The following is a 23,033-nucleotide window of genomic DNA, read 5'->3' as shown; positions in this document are numbered from 1 at the left end:
CCCAAGCCTTCTTCCAGCATACCGCTTCTTGTATGCTTCACTGCTCACTCTACTACGATACTTATACATGGCGAGAATGGCTTTGCTGGCTCAGTCCCTGTACGGCGTTCTGCTGCTGATCGATAAGTCGCTTATTCAATTATGGGTCGTTGTGGCCGCCTCCTGATATTTACGGAAGACGGAAATGCTCACCCAATGCTCGCTCGCTCGCTTCCTCACTCACTCACTCACTCACTCACTCACTCACTCACTCACTCACTCACTCACTCACTCACTCACTCACTCACTCACTCACTCACTCACTCACTCACTCACTCACTCACTCACTCACTCACTCACTCACTCACTCACTCACTCACTCACTCACTCACTCACTCACTCACTCACTCACTCACTCACTCACTCACTCACTCACTCACTCACTCACTCACTCACTCACTCACTCACTCACTCACTCACTCACTCACTCACTCACTCACTCACTCACTCACTCACTCACTCACTCACTCACTCACTCACTCACTCACTCACTCACTCACTCACTCACTCACTCACTCACTCACTCACTCTCACTCACTCACTCACTCACTCACTCACTCACTCACTCACTCACTCACTCACTCACTCACTCACTCACTCACTCACTCACTCACTCACTCACTCACTCACTCACTCACTCACTAAATAAATAAATAAAGCCATCAATCTATCCATACTGGTGAATCGCAAGGAAAAAGATCTACAGAAATTCTGAGAACAGTCGGCTAATGCGTAAGCATTGCTTCGCTCAACTGTGACTTAGTTTGTGCTTAGTTCCTTTTCCTAGCTTATGCGCGTCTACCCATGACCTTTGCAGTGACAAAGAATGCTTAGGCTTTAGTAGACAATTGTCCGATTTTCTCGCCGCATCCGGCCCCATCAATGCAATCGTACCAATCGAGCCGGAACCCCGGGCACGAGAGCGCCTCGACGGAGCAGAGTGGTTGAAAAGGAACTCCGGCTGGGCCGCAGTAGCGCAGGAGGCGCTTCGTGAGGGGTAAGTGCATCGCCGCGATGCTATGTCATCAGAGTCATCGTCGCTGTCGTTCTCGCAAGCCTGTGTTATGTAAACGTTTCTTGTCTGCGCAGAGAATAGCGCCTTTCCCGCTTCACAATCACGCAATCTCTTTTTCTGACTGTACTTCGGTAAAGCCCAATGAAAGCGCGTTAAGCGTCTCAACTCGCTCGCTTGCCCACGAGGTGTTCATAACTCGAAGGACGCTGAGGAGCATTATTAGACCACTCTAATATCACAAGTTGGCCCAGCCCCACATTTCAGTGGTGCCAACAGAAATTTCAAGCAGTCCTACGCCAGAATTGAAGTTGACCCACCCTCATATGTAAGTTGGCCCACCGCGCACCACAAACCTTCAAGTTGACCCACCACTAAATTTAGGCTGGTGGACATGCAGAATTCATGTTGGCCACCCCACAATTTAAGTTGACCCACCTCGAAATTTCAAGTTGGTCCACCGCCAAAGTTCGCCTACTCTCAAATATGAGTTGGGGCACGCTCACATTCCATGTTAGCCCACCCGCAAATTTCAGTTGGCCCACCAAAAGATTTCAGACATGGCCCACCCAGAAATTTCAAGTTAGCCCACGTTCAAATTTCAAGGTGGCCCACCCGCAAGTTTAATTTGGCCCATGTCAAATGCTGTCCTACACAGCCCCAACCTCGAAGAACAGTTATGGGCTACCCAACGGGCCCGCGACGCGGCGGAGAGGCTCGGCCTCTCTGTCCCGACGTGGGAGCGACCCGCTGCGCGCTAGGGCGCGCCCTAAAGGACACTAATAAAGTTTTTCATCAATCCATCCAAGTCAAAATTTTACGTTGACCAACTTGAAAATTTCAAGGTGGTATTTCTATGGGTAATCTCTACTTTGTTTTTTGCCTTAAATTGTTTCTTATAGCGTAAAAGCTGCCAATCATTGCAGTTACATAATCAGAACGATCAAATGTTTTAATTTGCAAATTACGCTTACTTGTGCAGATACAAGGCATCACACTTTTAGTGCGACAGGAATGGGGAGCTCGCCAAAGAATGCTTACGCATTAAGAGGCAACGTGCACAACAACAAAGTCATTCGCTGGTAGGCGCATTGGCGCGGACACTTGTACAGAGATGGCACCGACGACGAAACGGTTATTCTAGCAGCAGAAGAAGACTCCGGACATTTGACACACAGTTGTCCATGTTCGGCCTCAGTTACACAGCCGCGTGCGCTGTGCATGAGTGCAAGCGCCATGGTCAAACTAAAATACAGGAGCTGACGGGCAACGCACGACGAAACAGAGATGAGACTACGATTGCGAGTGGCACAATAACACGGCGCAATAAAGAATGGCCAGCGCTTCCCGTACCGGAAAATGGGTGTAAGCCAAGCTTATCCTTCGTGCACCTGACCTTCGTCGCTGTTAAGTAACCCACATGTAAATGTGCCGGATTGCGTCAGCCTCCCCGCTCCCTCAGCTCGGCATCTTCTCGTTGCTGTCGGATTGCCTGGGCTCGGGCGGCTCTATTGGTTGGATCGGTGGCCCGACGGGGAGTGCTTGGATGGGCGGGTTCTCGCCACCGCTCGTCGAAGGCTGCCAGTACCTCGGGAGAACGCACAACGTGTGGCCGTCCTATCCGCTTTCTGAGAACGAACTGCACCGAAACGAAGCCGTGCGGCGCGCGAATCCCTCTCCTGCCCTTTCCTTCCCCTGCGGAAGCGAAACGGCTATGATTGTCTACGCGCGTGGCGTGAGCGCGCGCGTATGCAACCGCAATTCTTGATAATGACTCACGCTCCGTCGCCGGCGTGAGCAGTCAACTCATCAAACCGCGCTTTCCCGCAGCTGTGCTCAGATAGCAACTGGATTTTGGCGAGGCCATATCGCCATCGAAACTTGTGAGCGAATACAAGCTTCGCTTGAAAAGATCGGGCATGCAACTAACCACTAATGAAATCTCAAGCACTTGCTTAAAAGCCAGAGCCACATGATTTGGTTTCATGATTTGGTTTCCCCTCGTAAAGAAGCGTGGGTAGAAGTTTGAATGATGGCATGCCGCAGCAAATGCTGACCTGACACACAGCTGCGCACGCTTGTCAAGCGAACCTTGCTGTATTAGCAGCTGCCGCGACTGACCGAAGCATTCTGTTTGACACTTACGCGCTAGTCGTGGGCCGTTTCGCTCAGATATGATATCGAGGCAGCCTTTTATGCGCTCCTGAGACGCTCGGGTTAGATATAGTTTGGATTTAGCGTTGAAATTTGATACGCTTGAAGAACTGCGCACTTATTCATGCGCCATGTGCTTTTTATGTTAGAATGTGCTTTAAAATGTGGGCCGTATAACGTAAAACTATTCCAATATGTCTTTATTCCAATCTCCTGACGTCAAATTTGCGTAAGCGTCGACGCAAGCATCGGGCGGTCACCCACTAGGTTGTCTGAACAAACCAATCAAATGCTTCCCTCGTTCATAGGAGGTCACTTTTGTTTTCTTGAAAAACGAATAACATTGCCTGCACTGAGCGGCTTGTCTTATCTAATTGGCTCACAAGAGGCGAGGAGAATGCTCAAGTGGAGAGGGATTCGATGGGGCTGAGCCACTCTACTGAAAATCGATAACTCGATGAAGAGAGCGGTGCCGGCATTTGCAATTGGTCCGTTTTCTCTTACTTAGCTTGCGGTGGCTCGTCGAGAATCGCGGTGGCATGCAACGGAAGCTTAAGAATGACGCTAAAACATATCCTCAGCCAAGAAGAGTTGGCAGAACGAGGTCGTAAACGTGCCAAAAGTTGTCGAAAACGTTACACGGCCACACAAGAAGTTTTATTACACGTATATAAACCCATGCTCTCCGGCAGGGGCGAGTAGACAGTGCCGGAGCGATCGGCGGCAGCCATCTTTTATTCCTTTCGGAAAGGTGCAGCCTGCGGCTATTCAGAAGAAAATAAGTTTTGTTCGGCATATTAATGAATCTTTAACGCGTATGCGTCACTTTGAAGTGGTAAGTTTTTGCGGTTTTGTGACGTCGCGTGAGAGGCAGGTGAAGTGGGTGCAGCCCGAAAATTTTGACCAATAGCCGAGGGCTAATGGCAAAAAGGCGTCGAACCAGACATAACTATTGTTGTTTTGTTCGGTCAAATTATGCATAAGCAGTGTGCACAGGTCATATCAGATGGAGAGCTGTCGCGGTTTTCGGGACGTCGCGTGACAGACAGGTGAAGTGGTGGTGGTCCAAAAAAGTTTTTGACCAGTCGCGGTGGGCTGATTGCAGAATTAGGATAGAAAATTTTGGAATAGCTTTACGTTATAGCGCCCTACGTACCATATTTCTTCTTGCTATTTCCGCATTGCTTAGTCTCCTCTTCTTTACTGCTATTATGTGCACAAATTCTATTTACCATGTATTGTACTCTTTTCTTTTTCATCTAATTGGACATGCACTGTTGGGATTTCTCGCCCCCTGCCCCTTACACACTGCCCTACAGGCCTGCAAGGTACTTCCAATAAAAAAAATAAAAGAACTTTCTCGAATTAGGCGAGGAAAAAATGAGGGTGCATTAGAACGTGACTGCTTTCAATTTCGCCATCTAAACAACTGCCCCTCAAGCACTTATAAAAAGCTAATTTATAAATTTTTGCTAAATCAGCTTCTGAAGCTCCCGTTATTAGCGGCAAAGTATGTCTGCCTCGCACAGGAACTCGCCTGCGAGAAGGGCATGTTCGCTGCGCTTATAGCCTTTTTAGAAAAAAAAATGTGCATTGTCTAGAAAAACACACTTAAATAATCCATTTCGTAGATAGCGTGCTGGTAACCCCGCGGACGACGCAAGAATAGTGCGGCCATTGAGTGTCACTCCGCGCGTTGAATAGCGTAGTTTTATTTCTTCTCTGCGATATCAATATGGAAATAACTACCACTGAAGGTAAGTTTACCCCAGACCACACATTATTCACGTATAATTCAGTAGACCACGTACTATGTTTCGGTCTCACTTTCAAGCGATGCGCTGTGGCCGCATTGTCGCAGAAACACCCCACTCCGCTCATTTAGTTGCAAATAAGTTTAGGTCACCTATGCATTTCACGTAATAACTACCTCATATTTGGGGACGTACAAGTGCGAGACTTAATTTTACATTAGGTTACATGTCGCCTACCTATGATCTTTCTTTCATATGTAACGCACTATCTTTTGGTCGCAGATACGAGAAGTCAGAGAACTCTCTCTAGCTTTCGTAGCGTTGCCTGCTATGTATAAAATTGAGTACAGTCGCTGGCAACATAAGACTAAAAGGGCAGCCGTACCATGGTTTTACTCAGCAACGATTCGTAGGTATTTACCAGCCAATGAGGTTCGCGCATTTCTACCACGTGAAGCGCTTTCACGCATTTAAGACAGCTGATTTCTTATATTTGTTTCGGGAAGAGGTCAGAACGTCTTGGCAAATATTGCGGGAGTCTGAGCACAGCTCAGCGAAAGATAATGTTTCAGCACGGAACATTTTCAAATGAGGCTAGCGTATTCATTAGCAGAGCAACATTACTTACAGCTGTAAGTTGACTCAGGCTAGCTCAGTTCTCTTTCAGAGGTGAAGCTGAAGTGCACTGTGTTGTTTTTTGACAAAGCACGTACTCAATTCGTAGGTCGCCACCGACAACAAGCGACCTCAGCCTCTAATCACCGGCCCTCTCTGATGACCTGTGAGGATGCCTTTCGGGATTTCTGCCCAAGATGCCTCACAAGGAGAACTGCTTTACACTCGAAGGGATGTGATAACTCCCTCATTGAGCTGCTCGTCCTCATGTATGAGTTGCTCGGACTCTTATGCATCAGCGGATGTATATTTCTTTATTGCCACTTGTTTTTAGCGCCACTTAGGATGATGCATTGAAACCAACTAGTTTATTTGTTTATAATGTTAGTGTCGACAGTAACGGGCGTTACTGTCGACTTAGAACAGAGGCGTCCCCGCCCGGTGTTGTATCAATGTTTGACCATGTTTCCGGCAGAAGCTCGCTCGAATGGAGGCGACCGTTGCCGTACGAGCAAGATACAGTTTGGCAATAGGACCTAATACCTCAGTCTATGAGTTGGGTGTCGCCTGGACAACGCAAAGCGTGTAGAGTCCTTTGTGCCGATTTAGTACGATCGCTGTCGGAATGTAAAGCGCACCTTTAAGTAGTCGTAGGAGCAGTTGGGGTGGTGTTCCATCTGGACTGTTGCGAGGTGAAGCTGGATCCGTTTTCCTGCCGGCACCGACAGCATCCACAAGCAGTTCCGGTTCGACGGGTAGTGGTCAGGGTATCCCGGAGAGCTCACCGAACCCACGTTCGCCGTCGGCATCACTTTGCCGCATTCTGTACATACACAACCAGGGAAGCACGTGAAATATACTGGGCGCCTTCTTTAGCTGCTTCCAAAATTTTTAATTTGCCCGTTGTAGAGAGCACAATTCTAACCCTTGTCGTAAATTACTCGGAGAGGTGACCGCTAACTTAGGATAGAAAACTGAGCGAGTTGGTAAGCGCTGATGATGTATTTTTGTGCAGTGGTCAGAAATGGACGAAGAACGAAGTGGAAACGCAGCGCCTGTCCCGTGTGTTTCTGTTTCGTCCTTCGTCGATTTGTAAACGCTGCACAAAAATACATGATGGCTTTCTTGCTTCAATGCATAATACAACGCTCCTTTTTAAACTGTAACGGGGGAACAACAATACATTTCGTCACACGTTTGACAGCGCATATCTAGAAAGCGGTATCATCCTCTGAATTAGTCCTAAGTCGATGTGCTCTGCATACTCACTAGCAACAATTCGGTACTTGAAATATGTGCCGTAAAGCCAATTATTAAGAATGCTATTAGCGAAATTGTGTTAATAGTTTAATTAATCATTTTGATTCCTTGTAGATGTAACGATAAACTAATGGGATAAATTAGACCAACGTTCAAATTGTGCTACCTTGCTGCAGGCAATTTTTGAAAACTTGGTGCAGCCCAAAGAACACTCCCTGTATACTAAGATGCTAAAACAAAAAGCCGGTTTCTTTAGGAAGTCACGGTATGGTGATGCAGTTATATTAGCGGACTCTCTGAGGAATGAACGTAAACATTCGTGCACGCGCGTATTTTATCTGCACGTCAGCACGCCAGCTCATATCCTGTCAATCTTTTATCCAGCCGATTCGCAAGGATAGCTAGGCTTTATTAAAAAAGATTAAAAAGAGAGATCCTCCAGTACGGCATTTTTAAAAATATTTTAAAGCAATGGAGCTGACCCATTTTAGGCAGACGGATGTGGGCAAGCACCGATAGACTCATTTCTTCCTTGAAATAATGTAATTTTATTTCTTTGCGTCATTGGTGACATGCTCTAGAGGCCTAGATTGCACATTTTTGTGACTGGCATTGCCGAGAGGTTATCTTCGACACGTGTATGATCGCACCCATGACAAGGGACGCAACATAATCTTTAAATGGCTATCAGGACATTGAAGCATCAAGCGGGAATGACAACGCCGACGCCGATGCCCAATATGCACATGAAAGTGGTCAACGTGTCTCGATTCCGCTTTCGCGAAGAGACGGTGCGGCTGGGCTGTGATTGATGTCCCGTGAATGTACTTTGCCTCTGTGGGGACTCGAACGCTTTCACCATGTGTCGCTTGCGTTCGTTATTTCCAGACATACGGATGCACCTACCGCCTGGGTTACCATGACGTGAACAGACCACGTTGTACAGTATGCGGCTAGGCATTACATTTACGAACTCATATGCTTTCCTTATTGGAATGGCAAACATCCCTACGTGCGCCACATGCAACATCGATGAGACGCTCACACATATTATTTGTGTCTGCCCGCGATATAGTGCCCAGAGACAAGTGTTGTGCAGAGTACTGAACCAGTTGGACAATGGTGCACTATTACACTATCAGAAATCAAAGCTTTAGGTGAGTACCCCCGCAGAACATCCACGCTGAAGGCCATACTCGCGTTCTTAATGTTCCTGCGGTCTACGAGGCTTCACGATAGACTTTAAGCCTACCACTCTGTAGTGTACACGGTTTGTACGTGCTCGTCTCTACTGTTCTCTATCTCCCCCTTCCACTCTCCTTCTCTTTTTATCCCCCTTCATCCTTCTTCCCGTGCAGGGTAGCCAACCGCAACAGCCCCTGGTTAACCTCCCATCCTTTCTATGCACCCTTTTCTCTCTCCCTTTCTCTTGGGGGCGTGAGCTGTTCTCCGTGGACATAAGAAAGGTGGGGTAAGGGACTGGCAGCCACAGCTTATCCACCCCTGCACTCTCATGTGCACTAGAAAAGTTTGTAGAAGCCTCTGCCGATCGATTCTTCCACCACCTGTTCACATCATCTGGCTACATTCATGTTCCAGTACTTATACGCTTCCAGAACAAATCAAGCCGATACCACCGAGTATTAAAAAAAAAAACACAGAACAAGAGAAATGGAAACACAACAGACAGGTGCTACTAAAGCCTAGATACATTAAGGACACTGTAAGAATACCATTGTATGTTTTTGCTGAATGAAAAGAGCGTGAGCAAAAAAAAAAGAACTAGCCAAACTAGACGTACTGTCAGTTCCAAACATCAGCGTGACGTATTACAAACAGCGGCCAAGTTCAGGCCGCTGTCTCAATGAGTATCTTTCTCTGCATTTTCTTCTGTTTTTTTCAGGGCGTGAGTTTTGTCCATTATCGCGCCCGTCACTTTAGTCACGTACTAGCAGATATATGCTGCAACCAACATTGCGTGCCTTAAGCACACATCAGGAATTATGCGTAATGATATCTTGACAGACTCGAAAGGCAAAAACAAGGAGGACGCGCACCTCTAAGTGAATTGTGAGTTCGGTACTTGTGCTCTTTTCCTGAGCGAGGATTCTTTGCAGAAGCAAGTCCAAAGTTGAATGTGAATTGGTGTTAACTTGTTAAAAAAAAGTGATACCTCTGCTCTGGTCATCCGTTGGTAACGCTATCCAAACCACAGAAGTGAATTGTAAATTCATTGCTTAGATAAACCCAACTAATGCATTCTTTTTATGAGTACGAAACGCCGCGAGTATACTTTTGCTCTTTTTATCCCTATCTAGTACATGCACTCCTTAGTTTATAACGGCATTTGGTCTTATCCAAGTCTAAGCATCTTTTCGTGTATGCATTTCAGTATGTTGTGTAGCAAAGACCAACACCCTCACCTGCCCATCCATTCTAAAGAAGACTGCGAAGAGCACACATTGCTACTACAATATTGCGCGTTGCATACGAAGAAGACGATCGATGCGAATAGACATGGCGGGCTGACAGAAAGGCCAGAGGCCAGGGACTTAACCAAGGTCTCACTTGGTTGGCTACCCTATACACGAGGGAAGTAGAATAAAGGGGTAAAAAGATAAGGAAATTCATTGTTTACGAATCACTAAAATAATGTTCACTGACATGGTCAAACGCGGTCGCGTATTCTAGCTGGCTAAGCCTAGTAATGCGTTTATGGCGTTGCGAACACCAGAAAACCTCCTCCTAGGAGGTTTTGTTTTGAGAACAGTTTGCTATAAAGGCGGTGGAAACTAGCCTGGAGAGCATCGCTTTAACCGGCGAAGGAAGGCCAGCGACGCAAAATGTTCTGCATAGTTTTCTCCCACACGCAAGAGTTGCATGCCAAGCCACGCTTTCGGCTCTTCTAGTGAGCAATCGGTCGTCCTCGTGATCATTATCATTCTCGTCATGGATTCTCACCGCAACGGCAAGATGAAGGCGATCCTGCGATCTCTAATCTATCCATAATTGCCTCGGCCAACTCTATTCTAAGCAGGCAAATTTCTTAATCTCATTGCACCACGTAACATTCTCTGCCGCCCACGGCTTCATTTCTTTTTCATCGGCGTACATTCTTTCATTATAATAGACCTGCAGTCATACACTCTGTAAGCGTAAGAGGGCTTTCCCAAAGCTTCTTATTCCTCATATAGCCTGTACTAGAATATCGGCTATATACTCATTAACTCTTTAGCCCATGCCACGTCTTCCCATTAAAAATATACATTTCATTCTGTCACTCGCTGCGCGATTCTCAGTTTGTTGTGAAGTTTCTACGTTAACTTTTTTTTTTATCTCTGTGGGAGGCCAAGCTTTCCTCTGATGACCTGGATGACCAACGCAGTCTCGTCGCCCGGGCCAAGGAGGCAGGCCAAGCCAGAGGGTTCTTGTAATACGGAATCCTCCCACCCAGGGTGATCCGGGTCTGACTCGGATTACAGTTTCAGAAAATAAAAGTTTAGTTCTCTCTCTCCCTCTCTTCTGTCCCACAGTTCAGTACAGGCTGTATGTCCCGGTTGTACGCTATTGTTTTGAAGGATATTGGTAAGCTTTCGATCATAGCCCGCGGCATCAGGGCAGCTGAACAATCTATTTATTGTTATTCGTCTTGAAATGAGTAAAAAAAGCGTTCGTAAGTGCTCCGCCGAACCCCAACCCAAAGCGATACAAAGTTCGCCGAGGCGAGGAAGAGAGTCGCGACAACGCACCGGGTTCGACGCTGACCCACTTGACGGCGAAGCCGTCCCCGCCGACCGAGCTGTCCGAGTGGAAGTGCAGGTACAGCGCCGACTGCGTCGACACCAGGCTGGTGCCGCTCAGAGAGGTGCCGCAGTAGCGGCCAATGGTGCGCCGCGACGACGTGGGCCCGTCGTGGATCTCCAGGTAGTCGAAGGCGCACTCGTGGCCCTCCTCCAGGTGGAACACGCTGAAGGTAAGGTTCAGCACCTGTCGAGGATGGCAGACCGCGGTTAGCAGCGAGCTTATCCAAGGATGGCAGTGTGGCATGCAGCGGTTAGACATTGGCGAAAGATGAACAACCGGGCGAGTTGGAGCGTTCTTGCGAAGGCTATGGGGCAACCTTGAGCGCCGTAAAACGCAACGCGCAGGACGGAGCGCTCAACTTAAAACTGGCGTTTGCTCATCGCGGTTGTGCAAATCTTTGTCCACTGAATACGTCATCTGACGCACTAGCGTCGTCGCAGAGACGCATTCTTTATGATCACTACGTATCTCACCGCACGCATGCTAAGTCTGGAGACCTACATAAACGATATATCGACTAACATGCAATCTTCCACACGTCTTTTTGCTGATGACTGCGTAATATATAAAGAAATGGCAAACCAAAACGACACTTTAAACCTGCAATCGGACTTAACGACTCTTTCAGAATGGTGCAGCAAATGGCAGATGAAAATTAACATCGAGAAAACTAAACACGTTAAATTTGGTCCCAGTCTCAACTTCTTGCCTAACGAGTACCTAATTGACAATTCTGCAGTTGAAACAGTGTCGTCGATTAAATACATAGCAGTTCTGTACACTTGCAGCCTAAAATGGAATGATCATATAGAACTAATCACTAGCAAAGCTTTTAGAAACATTGACGTTCTGAAACGCCGATTACGCATTGCTAATTCCGACACCAAGCGCAAGGCATTTAATCCGTTAATTAAACCATCATTAGAGTACGCTTCTGACATATGACATCCACATCAAGCTTACCTTACTGACATGCTGGAATCAATTCGAGGAAAAGCCGCTAGATTCATCTCGTCCTCATATTCTCGTTACGACAGTGTGTCATCCATAAAAAGAATCCTTGGCATTTTACCTCTCGTAATATGCAGAACATAATCACAATTATCCTTCTTTTCACAGTGTTTATTACAGTAACAGTGCCTTTTCACGGAAATTCATTCATCCGGCAGCCCACATCTCCGCCCGTATTGACCACGAACTCAAGGTATTCCCACCTTTGGCGCGGATGACTAGAAAATATTTACATTCACCTTCAGCCTTGTCAATGAATGAATCGAATGCCCTCCCGCTAATCACTGTCAACATTAGGAAATTATGTTCTTTCCAATCGGCTTTACTAAACTACCTTAATGAGCAAGCCTGCCATGCTTCCACTAGATGCACTGTATCTTCTTAACGCTGAAAACAGTCATGTACTTTGTTTTGTGTTTCGATCTTCATGCTTATAACCTACCCTTCCCCCCCCCCCCCCATTTGAAGTTTCTTGGTGTTATTTCCCCCTAATGCAACGTCCTATTCTGGGCCCTTAGGGTAAATAAGTGAAATGAAAATGAAAAATGAAAATGTGCTGTCAATCACAGAACGCATATTCACACTCGCACCTCTTTTTCGAGACAGTCACTTTTACTACGGCTCAGATCGCCGGATGAAAAACTACAAAACGCCCTCGTTGCCTGGGCCGAAAGGGTCGCTCCTCGTGAGGGGCCATTCTAGGACTCGGGCCTGCCAGATCATAACTGAGCACAGTCTCAATAAAGTTGTTACCACCACCACCGCTATGGCTAAGAGCGAGTAAAGGAGTGAACGACCTAATTGTCCTTTTCATTTTATACTCGAAACACTTCGAATACTTCCCAGTATAGCAGCCCAAAGAGCCTTATGAGCCGACAGGGCGCTAGTTTATGTCGTTTCTGTGCCTTCATTTGCTACACGTTTGATTGCGTAGTTTTTCCTTGAACCTTATATCCACCAACACTGGTCCGGTACAATGTACCGGTAGTGGCCCGGTACAAGTGAAATTTATTGGGAAAAGGGGTCTGACATACACTGAGGCATTCCTGGCTTTTCGCCAGGCCCCAGCCTCCTAGAAAAAATCCTAGAAAAAACAAATTCTTTGTTTTGTATTCACGCTGTCTGCATCAACTATGGATAAGGATGTTGCGTAGTGATTTTCTTGCAAAGGTTTTATTTTATCCACCCCACCTAAATGTTCGAAGGGCTTGGCCGTGCTGGGAACTAGTTAAGCTGTCAAGGCATTTGTTTTCTTTCACAGAATCTACTGCCTTTACTTTTCTATACAACGGAAATAAACATTGACTGGCTGAGTACTTTTTTTTTGTCACACTGTGGACCAGTCTTTAGGTATGTTGTATTTCTGCAGAGAGGGCGGAGTTAACACCAAGTTAAGGATTCTATTGAAGCAACCCTGCATGTTAAACGGGATGCTAAACACGGGTCTTCTGAGTGATGATAACATGTCCAATAAATCGATTGGAGGACAAATAAAATGCGCACGGTGCGTTGCAATTGAATTTACCTCAACACACCACATGCTCTGTTACAGTGCACGTTTTTAATTTTCAACGCACCTATTCCTTAACGATTAAATTGTAACTTGCCTTCCGGGGTTCGATACTGCATTAGCACGTCGAACTACAGCGCTAAGATGTTTTCAATAATGTGTCCTATCTGCCTAACATTTCGGGAAAGAAGGAGCATGAGAGAGAGAGATGCAAATGAAAGGAAGGGAGGGAGGTTAACCAGACTTAAAACGTCCGGTTTGCTACCCTGCACTAGGGGAAGGGAAAGGGGAAGTAAAGACGGAAAGAAGAGCGTGACAAAAATGAAAGCGCGGTAATGGGAAATTCATATTGTTTGACATCTTCAAATAGAAGAAATGCGCATCGCATTTTAAGTAAGCATGGTGATAATTTATCTATAAAATTGGGATAAGCCCGCCGTGGTTCCTTAGTGGTTATGGTGTTGGGCTGCTGACGAAGAGGTCGCGGGATCAAATCCCGGCCATGGTGGCATCATTTCGATGGGGGCGAAATGCAGACAGCACCCGTGTACTTAGATTTAGGTGCACGGTAAAGAACCCCAGGTGGCGGAAATTATTCCCATTACGGCGTGCCTTATAGTCATATGGCGGTTTTGACACGTAAAACCCCATAATTAATTTTTAAGTTGTGATAAGCTGCTGAAGGAAAGTGTTGAAAATCTGTGTACTTTCGGTTCTTCAGGAATACCAAGACAGAACTTCGTTTTTCTTGCCCGACTTGCGGCGGACTGTATCAGCGTGCAAAATCAGAAGCCTCATAAAGCCTCTGCTGCAATCAAAACGGTCTATAATTTTCGAAGAAGTACGGCTGTACCGGAGAAGAACTTTCTGTGGCAATAATCTGAGCGCTACAAGAACTTGGCTTCTGAACATGCATTACTGCACCAAGTAGTCACGCAGAGTTTGACCGCCCTGCCTGCTTTGCTTTCTCTGGGTAGAAATTGAATATTATTAGCTCGCTCGTTGCAACGGTTTTACATTTGCCAAAGCGCCTAAGAGTCATGTGGAAAAAAAGTATCGACACAGACTTGTGAACTTTTTTACATAATTTCATTGTAGGGGCGTAACCCGTTTATATTTCTGTTCCCCAGCTTTAACAAATGTGAAGGAGACCGGGGGACTATCTTCAGGAGTGGCTGTAACGTGCGGGATTCACCTGTGCAGGTTTCTCTGCATAGCCACAGAAAGCTTTGCGAGGGCACGGCAGCCGCTTTCGGCACCTACTTTGGCTTCATGCACCGTTTGGTCAGAAAAATAGCTAAACGAACCACACTGGTTAAAAATTTTCCGCCATAACTGGACGCAAAAATTGTCATATAAAAAAGATGACCTACCATATGTGCGCAAAAAGTTAAACGAGAATCTCAAGCGGCACTTTCAAAGTTACAAATGAAACCACCAGAAGAAATCAAATGCTCAAGTAGGACAAAAGAATATACTAAGACTTCGAATATAATCGTACTGAGAGTCAATAAACAGGTGCCTTATTAGGGCATTTCTCAGGTGAATTTGCTATTCCAATTTTGTCGTTGTAGCCAGCAGACACCATGGGCGTCCACATATTTATGCGATGAAATCTGCATTAAGGTTGCATCGTGCATTGTTGATCCTCTTTCGCTGAAGCCCGCAACCGAATGAGTGGTGTGGCTACTCTACCAGTTCCTGAGTAGTGTGGATGATCCAGGTGCAGTCTCGCTTGTGGGTGTACTGCCCGCCGTTTTCCGGGTAGCGAAGGGTTCCGTTGATGCCGTAGATGATGTCCTCACAGCCTGCGTTCAGAAATCGAAGCGGCAAAACTGTCAGTGCCCAGCGAACGCGCGCACACACGCTATAGCAGCGTCAGGCGACGTAAGCAAATTTATGTTATTACTATATTTTTTTGCATACTGCGGCACAAATGTGGCCTATAGCAGGCGTGGTATGATGCAAAGGTAGAAGGCGGTGTAGCCAGAGAAAGTAAAATGCAATAAAACAAGGTGCGCAGTACTAACGTTTCATACACATTAAAAAAAAAACTTACATTCCATACATTTCAAACAAGTTGAAATTCGCGAACACAGCCATACAACGAGGTGCAGTGGTCTATGATGCACGGAAATGTACTTAAAGAAAGTCTGCACGAGGATGAATTGCTGAAATGTTCAGGAAGTGATAGCGTCTCTGCCTTGTTATAGAACGTTTTGAAAATTTGGCTAATCTGGGGAAGAGCATTGCGCCGAGAGAAAAAAAAATATGCACAGTAACTTTAGGCGTTTGGTGTGACGGCCGGTTTGGAGCGAGGTTAGACCTAGATGATTAGGATATGACGAAAGGGAGAATTGTTTTTCGTACCTGTGACATATCAATTGCACGACTCAAATGACTCGTTAAAGGCACCGACAACCACTCAGAACACGGGTCGAGATTGCCCCGCTGACGGAGAGATCTTGTCTCGTATTGATTGAAAGTGGCACTGTCCTTTTCCTTGTTAAACGACGATTTAAAATTCACAAGAGGTCACAAGAAGTCACGACAAAATGACTTTTGGCGCCCCACGCAGCGAAAGCACGGCAACAAATAATTTCGCTGTCACGTGGCCTTCCATAAAGGTGCGCGAATCCTGGGTCTTGTTTCAATATTGAAATGCAATACACTTTTTTTGTAAACGTTTTTTTTTTCGCAACTTCCAAAGCACAGCCAAATCTCTGATCTTTGTGAGGAAAAAATCTGCGCTGCCTTAGCACGACGACGGGCGTTTATGGGGGCCTTTCGAAATTTCGGTTGTTGCTTTCGCTGCCGTCGTCCGTGGAAAGATCGCTCCTCGTACGGCTTCAGGTTCTGCTCTCGCATGCAAGCTAGAATTTCTAATTCTGAATTCTTGCGGTTTGTGAGCGATGACGTGTTTGCGGAAGTGGGTGAATTAGGTTCGTTCGATTCCCGAACGGTGCCATGTCACCACAACAGAAAAAAAGTTCTGGTGGTGCAGGGTGCGGATGACCGGGATGCACCCACTCGCTGCAAAGTTCAATGGGGTACTTCACCACGGCGGCACATTGCAGTGCACCTCTGCAACCGAGCGCTGGGTGCAGGGCAGGGTAAATAAGGCGCAGAAGGTGCACAGAAACTTGGCTGAGTCGAAGGGGCGTATTGAAATCGTGCGCGGGACTGCTGGAGCGTCCGGTGTAAAAGAGTGGTTTCGTTTTGAATGAGTTTTCTGCGCTTGTCTACCGACAGAATAAGGACGACGGAGGGCAAGCCATGATGTTGGCGCGTACTAAGAAAACAAAGCGATACAAATCTAAGACTAGTTTGTACAGCAACGAGCGCATATTGCAGGAGCTCTTTATTATCAAATGGTGCTGTAAATGTCAGAATGTGGATGATTAACGATAGTTGCAATCACTCCGGTGAAATACGGCCATCAATCTGCTTTCCAGTTTTTTTGCGAAGCGGGCTATGGGCATCCGTTGCTGACGTCGGGGCTCCGACTTCTCTAGAGATTACTCAGATAAAAGAAATTCTGGTTATGAAATTGCGCCGCGCTTTTGGAGTTAATCGCTTCAAATATAAACGTCCCCGAGGACGAGCTTTTCATTGAGCCTAAAAAACTGGGCCAATAAATATCGGTTGTGGGTTCCTTTAGGGACTCGCATGTATGAAAACATAACTGGTCGCAGTGCTTAATCAAACAATATGATTCTATAAGCGAGCTTCTGTCGGGAAAAGAATATAGAGAGCAAGAGATTTCAGGGAAAACTAATCACAAGCGGCTTCTGTCTAAGCTTCGCGAGCTATACCATAGCCAGTGCTTGATATTTTGTCCAGAAATTTGTCGCTTTTTTGATGTCTCTTGATCTGCGCTTCAGCGATCGAATAAATTTGCATTTAAGAGAAGCACTAAATCAGTTTAGATTGATAAAGTATTCTTGAAGAATTGTACTTTTGTTGATCTTGTGGCAATATATTTATTACTGAAAGAAAACTGTGGTCAAAGCTAGATTTTTCTTTTTCAAATTCTGTACGGAAGTCCCACGGCCAGAACGTCAGAGTGACGTCACGGATTGCAAAGCATTTTAGCATTCTCGCCATTGTGGTTCAGTAAATGTCCTTTAAGCTTCTCAAATTCAATTTCTGGCTTATTCAGAATAGATTGTAGCCTGTGGCAGTAAAATATAACTAGGCCCGAGCAGGCGCCGTCAAAATCGTTGGGGTCATGCAGCGATAACGGGGAAACTCCGATGCGGCGTCGCGAGCTGGCTTTGGTTTTCGGACCTTCTTGTGGTAAGAGTGGCTTTTTAGAATCGTGAAGGGATAATTCGCCAACACAGTTTGAATTATTCTTCTCTATAGTGTACCTATACCGTACTACCCGAAGGACTACTCCTCGATGTGTCCTGGGCTGAGCTTTGCAGCTGCACGTACACAGCGCTCACGGATTCGGAGTTGAATTTGTTAGTTGGGGGTCGAGTTGCTTGACGTGTGAGGTTCCTGTTCGTGTTGATAAGAAGCACTGTGTGAAGAAGTCCCCCTAACTGTTCAACTTCGATTCAAATATCGTGGGCGCATGCAGCGTGAAACGTTGCCACGGAAACTGCGGGCCAGATCTTACCCAGATAGTATACAGTATTGAAAGAGAAATAGGCCACCAAAAGAAGAAAGAAATAAATGACTGGTGAAATGTACGATTGTTTTTGTAAGCTTGGTACTGGTTAATTGTGTAAAAAGGAAGCGGAAGAATACGAAGCAAAGGGACTCTGGGACATGCGAATCAGTGCGTGCCTCACTGCAAATGGTTTCTGAATGCTCAGGTGTGGTGGCGATTTGTGAATATGTAGCACAAAAACCAGTGGTGGCCCCCCCAATATTACAGCGAAGCGCAGATTGGTATCGGAATTATCACCCAATTAAACCGTTTTTCGAAAATGACTGTGGTCGTAAAGATGATAAATTGTCCTCGCATGCTTTACAAAGGTGTTGTTAACTTGCAGAGTCTTTGCACACTCCTTCAATCTGCAAACATGTCTTCTCGACAAAAGCAGAACAATGACGATGCATTTTCACCCGCGTGCTTTTTCAGTCGGCTAAGCATTCTGACGAGAGAAGCTTGCGCTTCGGCTACGTAGCGGTGACATCAACAAAACACATTCAGAATTAGCGTGACTCGCGTTCGCTGCAAATAGTTTGCCCATGAGTAAAGCGCCAGAACATTAGAGTATTAAATGTGTTTATCTTTCCATCGATGTCTAGCACATAGTTTGTCGTTGAGGAGTGGTTAGCACACGCTGCTCTGTATCAGGTGTAGGCGTAAGGATCTCGAATCCGATTGCATCAACTCTTTGAAGCCGCGGTTTACGGTTTCTTGTAACCCAAACCTGTGACGTCAGGAAAATGATACAATGCACAGGCCCGGATGGAAATACCATCACCCAGCCAAGCCGCTTTAGGTGAAATGCGTAGCTATTTCTATCCCGTCTATTTCTATCACGGCAAGGGAATGATGTAAACTTTCGCTTCCCTTCACGTTGCCTCAGGAACGCCCCGGTGCTATTCAGGTAGCCTCGTTAAGATTGGTTATCTGTATAGCTCACCGAGGTCATGCCACAAAAGCGAACGCATAGCCATGGTAACAAATATTCGTTGCGCTATGCCCCATGCTTGGATTGACCTGGCTTTAGGTAACGGGTGTTTTCCGTCCATCGTTGGACCTCACAACTTGAAACACTTGTCGGCGTACGTAATCACACCTACGCGTCCAAACTGTTTAAGATGCATGTGACGCATGAACAATTTTTTTCTTTCGGCTCCACTTTCATCGCCTGGACTTGTGCATTAGTACGATGGAAACGCTCCCTAAGCGATAGTTATCTAATGCCTTTTGACTCCTTAAGGTGTCCGACATAAAGCATGACTGCTCTAGAAGAATAAGCATTCTGGCGGGATTTTAACGCGAGAACAGAATGGTTTCTTTCAGTTATCCCCTTAAATTAAGAACTCCACCTTAATCCACGTTGCTCTGAATTTTCGCCTGCATTACTCCACTTTCACTCACTTTAACTTACCGTTATCCCCCTTAATTCATCATCATCATCATCATCATCATCATCATCATCATCATCATCATCATCATCAGCTGCAGCATCCTGGTCACGCCCACTGCAGGAGAAAGGTTTCTCCCATACTTCTCGAACTACCCCGGTCATGTGCTAATTGTGGCGATGTTGTCCCTGCAAACTTCTTAATCTCCTCCGCCCACCTAACTTTCTGCTGCCCCCTGCTACGCTTCCGTTCCCATGGAATCCAGTCCGTAACCCTTAATGACCATCGGTTATCTGCCCTCTTCATTACATGTCCTACCCATGCTCATTTATTTTTCTTGATTTCCACTAAGACGTCATTATTTCGCGTTTGTTCCCTCACCCAATCTGCTCTTTTCTTATCCCTTAACGTTACACCCATCATTCTTCTTTCCATAGCTCGTTGCGTCATCCTCAACTTAAGTAGAACCCTTTTCGTAAGCCTCCAGGTTTCTGCCCGTAGGTGAGTACTGGTAGGACACAGCTGTTATTCACTTTTTCCTTGAGGGATAATGGCAACCTGCTGCTCATGATCTGAGAATTCCTGCCAAGCGCATTCCAGTCCATTCTTATTGTTCTGATTATTTCAGTCTCATGATCCGGATCCACGGCCACTAGCTGCCCTAAGTAGATGTATTCCCTTACCACTTCCAGTGCCTCGCTACCTATCGTAAACTGCTGTTCTCTTCTGAGACTGTTAAACATTACTTTAGTTTTCTGTAGAATAATTTTTAGACCCACCCTTGTGCTTTGCCTCTCCAGTACAGTGAACATGCATTGCAATTGGTCCCCTGAGTTACTAAGCAAGGCAATATCATCAGCGAATCGCAAGTTACTAAGGTATTCTTCATTAACTCCTATCCCCAATTCTTCCCACTCCAGGTCTCTGAAAACCTCCTGTAAACACACTTTGAATAGCATTGGATAGATCGTATCTCCCTGCCTGACGCCACTTTTCATTGGGATTTTGTTGCTTTCTTTATGGAGGACTACGGCGACTGTGGAGCCGCTACAGATATCTTTCTGTATTTTTATATACGGCTCGTCTACACCCTAATTCTGTAATGACTCCATGTCTGCTGAGGTTTCGACTGAATCAAACGCTTCCTCGTAATCAATGAAAGCTATATATAAGGGTTGGTTATATTCCGCACATTTCTCTATCACGTGATTGATAGTGTGAATATGGTCCATTGTTGAGTAGCCTTTACGAAATCCTGCCTGGTCCATTGGTTGACAAATGTCTAAGGTGTTCCTCATTCGGTTTGCGATTACCTTAGTATACTTTGTAGACAACGGATGGTAAGCTGATTGGTCTATATTTTTTCAAGTCTTTGGCTTCCCCTTTCTTATCGATTAAGACTATGTTGGCGTTCTTGCAAGATTCCGGTACGCTCGTGGTCATGAGGCATTGCGTATACAGGGTGGCCAGTTTTTCTAGAACAACCTTCGTACCATCTTTCAACAAATCATATGTTACCTGATCCTCCCCAGCTGCCTTCCCCCTTTTCATAGTTCGCAAGGCTTTGTTTACTTCTTGTGGCGTTATTTGTGGTGTTACCCTTAATCCAACTTGCTATAATTTGTACTAGCCTGAACGCACCTTAATCCACTTGAATCCACCTTATTACATTTAGTTCTCCCTCATTCACTTTACTTCACCATGGGATTTCTCAGTGCGAGCCGCAGCAGGTCCAGCGAGCCCCTCCTGGATAGCTGGCCTGCGCACTCTGCTTTATGACATCATACTACTTGGACCGAAATTTCCATGGCCAAGCCCGGCGTAACGATAGCGTGGACATCCAAATCACGGCCCCTTACCTCGGGAGTGTCACCATTAGAATATATGGCAGTTGCGCAAGGCAGCATGACGTCTCGGATCAAAGTGCTTCGGCCCTATGCGATCTCGGAGGCGTTGCTCCAGCGCAGGGAACCTGACGTCATCACTTGGTAACGTGGGCTTTGATACCGTCGGATGTTAACGCCAGACGCCGCACGGACGCAGGATTTTTCGCTTCATGGGACATATACGCGTTCGCCTTCAAACGCTGCGTGGACATCAGTGAGGGCTGATGGAAACACGTGAGAAACGCCTGGCTTTGCTTTAGCGGCATTCCATAACAAACTGACACAGTGTTGAGAAAACGTTGCATCGATGGCAAAAAGCTTATGCGAAAGGGTTAGGTTGCACTGCCTGATGAATCGGAAGGTGAGTGGCCTTCAAGTATCTTCTATACGTGCAAGAAACGCTGTTGCTCTGCTTGTCGCGGAAGATGGGCCATTGAGTTACTTGCACGTCTCTCTTTATAAAGAGACCGCTTTTCATGCTCCTGCAGCAGTCACTACCCCAGAGTTAGTGTGTACCTAGCTTGCCTCAGGATTAAGTTAGACTCAATATTTCTGAATCTGTTGGATGACTATACGAATTCTAAGTTAAAAGGCTCCGACTGCCAGCGAAGTTCGTAATTTTTGCCGTACCAGGTTCCCTTTGTTCAACAGGACGAGCAAATATTCTGTTTAATACCAAAGCAATTGTCAGAATCAGACTGTGAGTTATAGGGTAGGGGAAACAGATGGTGAACAGCAATGGATTTTGACACCAAAACGAATATCTTCTTTTCTGTTTCGCAGTTCTCCGTATATAAGTGTATTCAGTTACATAGTGTCGCAGAGACCCATTAAAACATTTGCGCAGTACCGCTTGACTTGACGTCTCGTAGCTTTTTCGGAGAGTAGAAGCTGCTTCCATTGGTGGAAGACACGCGAGAGACAGTTTAGTAACACGATGCAAGGTTCCCGGCTACATAACGAGATGGTGTGGCCCTCCGCGCATCCCTTGTGTGTTGAAAATCATATCTCTTGGCAGGTTTGGAAGTTGACCAAAGGTCGGTGGACCGGCTGCCTTTGAGGGCCCATGGTATAAGCAAAAATGAGGCAGTGCAGGGTTACATGGGTAGGGCTTCTTTTGTACTCAGAGAAGCAGATAAGAAAATGAGTTTTCAAGAAAGACTCAGCAACATAAATTAAAAGAAATGGCCGGCTAAAGTATACAAATATTGCCACGAGATAGAACAACACTGTAGCATTAGGCTGGCGCCGATGAAGAAGAGGTAGAGCTTGCTCCTCGCCATCTCGTCAGCTGTTACACCTTTGCTATTCGCCTTACCTGTTAATAGCTGTAAATATACGTTATTTTGTGCAGCGCTCTTGGTGGGGGTTCGGGGTACGCTGCCTGTTCATCACCATCACCCAATCACTGAACTTCGGTTGTTCTCCCGAAGATGGCCACTGAAGCACATACCACGCCGAAATGCAGTATCGCTACAGTAATGGTCAGTTCCATCTCAAAGAACAGACCGAGAAAAGATGAAGCTCCTGCAAATGCCAGCAAGTGGAAGAGGCTTGGGTATTCTTGAGATACCGTCTTTTATGAGGGAATTACTAAAGATGACCGTACAAAAGCTTTTCTGTGACGGAGACATTACGGGTAGGAGGTTGCTTTTTCTACTGGTACACCACGCTAAGGAAAACATTCACCGCAGAATGATATATCGGCCCTCAAACCGTGATGCCATCAGCGGTATGCATAGTAGCTAGTGTACTGAAAGGAAACACTGATGCAGTCACGTCCAGTAAATCGTTTGGCGAATTCGCCACCTTATCAAACCAACAAGGCGCTCGCAGAACCTGAATTAGGGGTAGAAATGAAAATAAAAGCAGCGCAAGAAAATGGACACAGTGGCAGAGTGTCGGCGTAGCCGGAAAAGTCCACGAGTTCGATT

General features: G+C 46.1%; 1 protein-coding gene across 2 annotated transcripts in view; it reads right to left on the bottom strand.

The window, feature by feature from the left end:
* Positions 1-23,033, bottom strand: part of LOC135919878 (cubilin-like) — a 230,672-nt gene that overhangs the window by 151,991 nt on the left and 55,648 nt on the right. For both annotated transcript variants that reach the window (XM_065453869.2, XM_065453871.2), the window contains exons 15-17: positions 14,855-14,967; positions 10,584-10,821; positions 6,213-6,397 (exon numbers count right to left, since the gene is read on the bottom strand). In XM_065453869.2, the coding sequence (XP_065309941.2) occupies positions 6,213-6,397; positions 10,584-10,821; positions 14,855-14,967 (536 nt within the window). The remainder of the gene's footprint in view (positions 1-6,212; positions 6,398-10,583; positions 10,822-14,854; positions 14,968-23,033) is intronic.

This window comes from Dermacentor albipictus, chromosome 4 (genome assembly GCF_038994185.2).
Source record: "Dermacentor albipictus isolate Rhodes 1998 colony chromosome 4, USDA_Dalb.pri_finalv2, whole genome shotgun sequence".
Taxonomy (NCBI): Eukaryota; Metazoa; Arthropoda; class Arachnida; order Ixodida; family Ixodidae; genus Dermacentor; species Dermacentor albipictus.
Note: the sequence above shows the minus strand (reverse complement) of the source record. Positions and strands in the feature narration are given on the sequence as shown.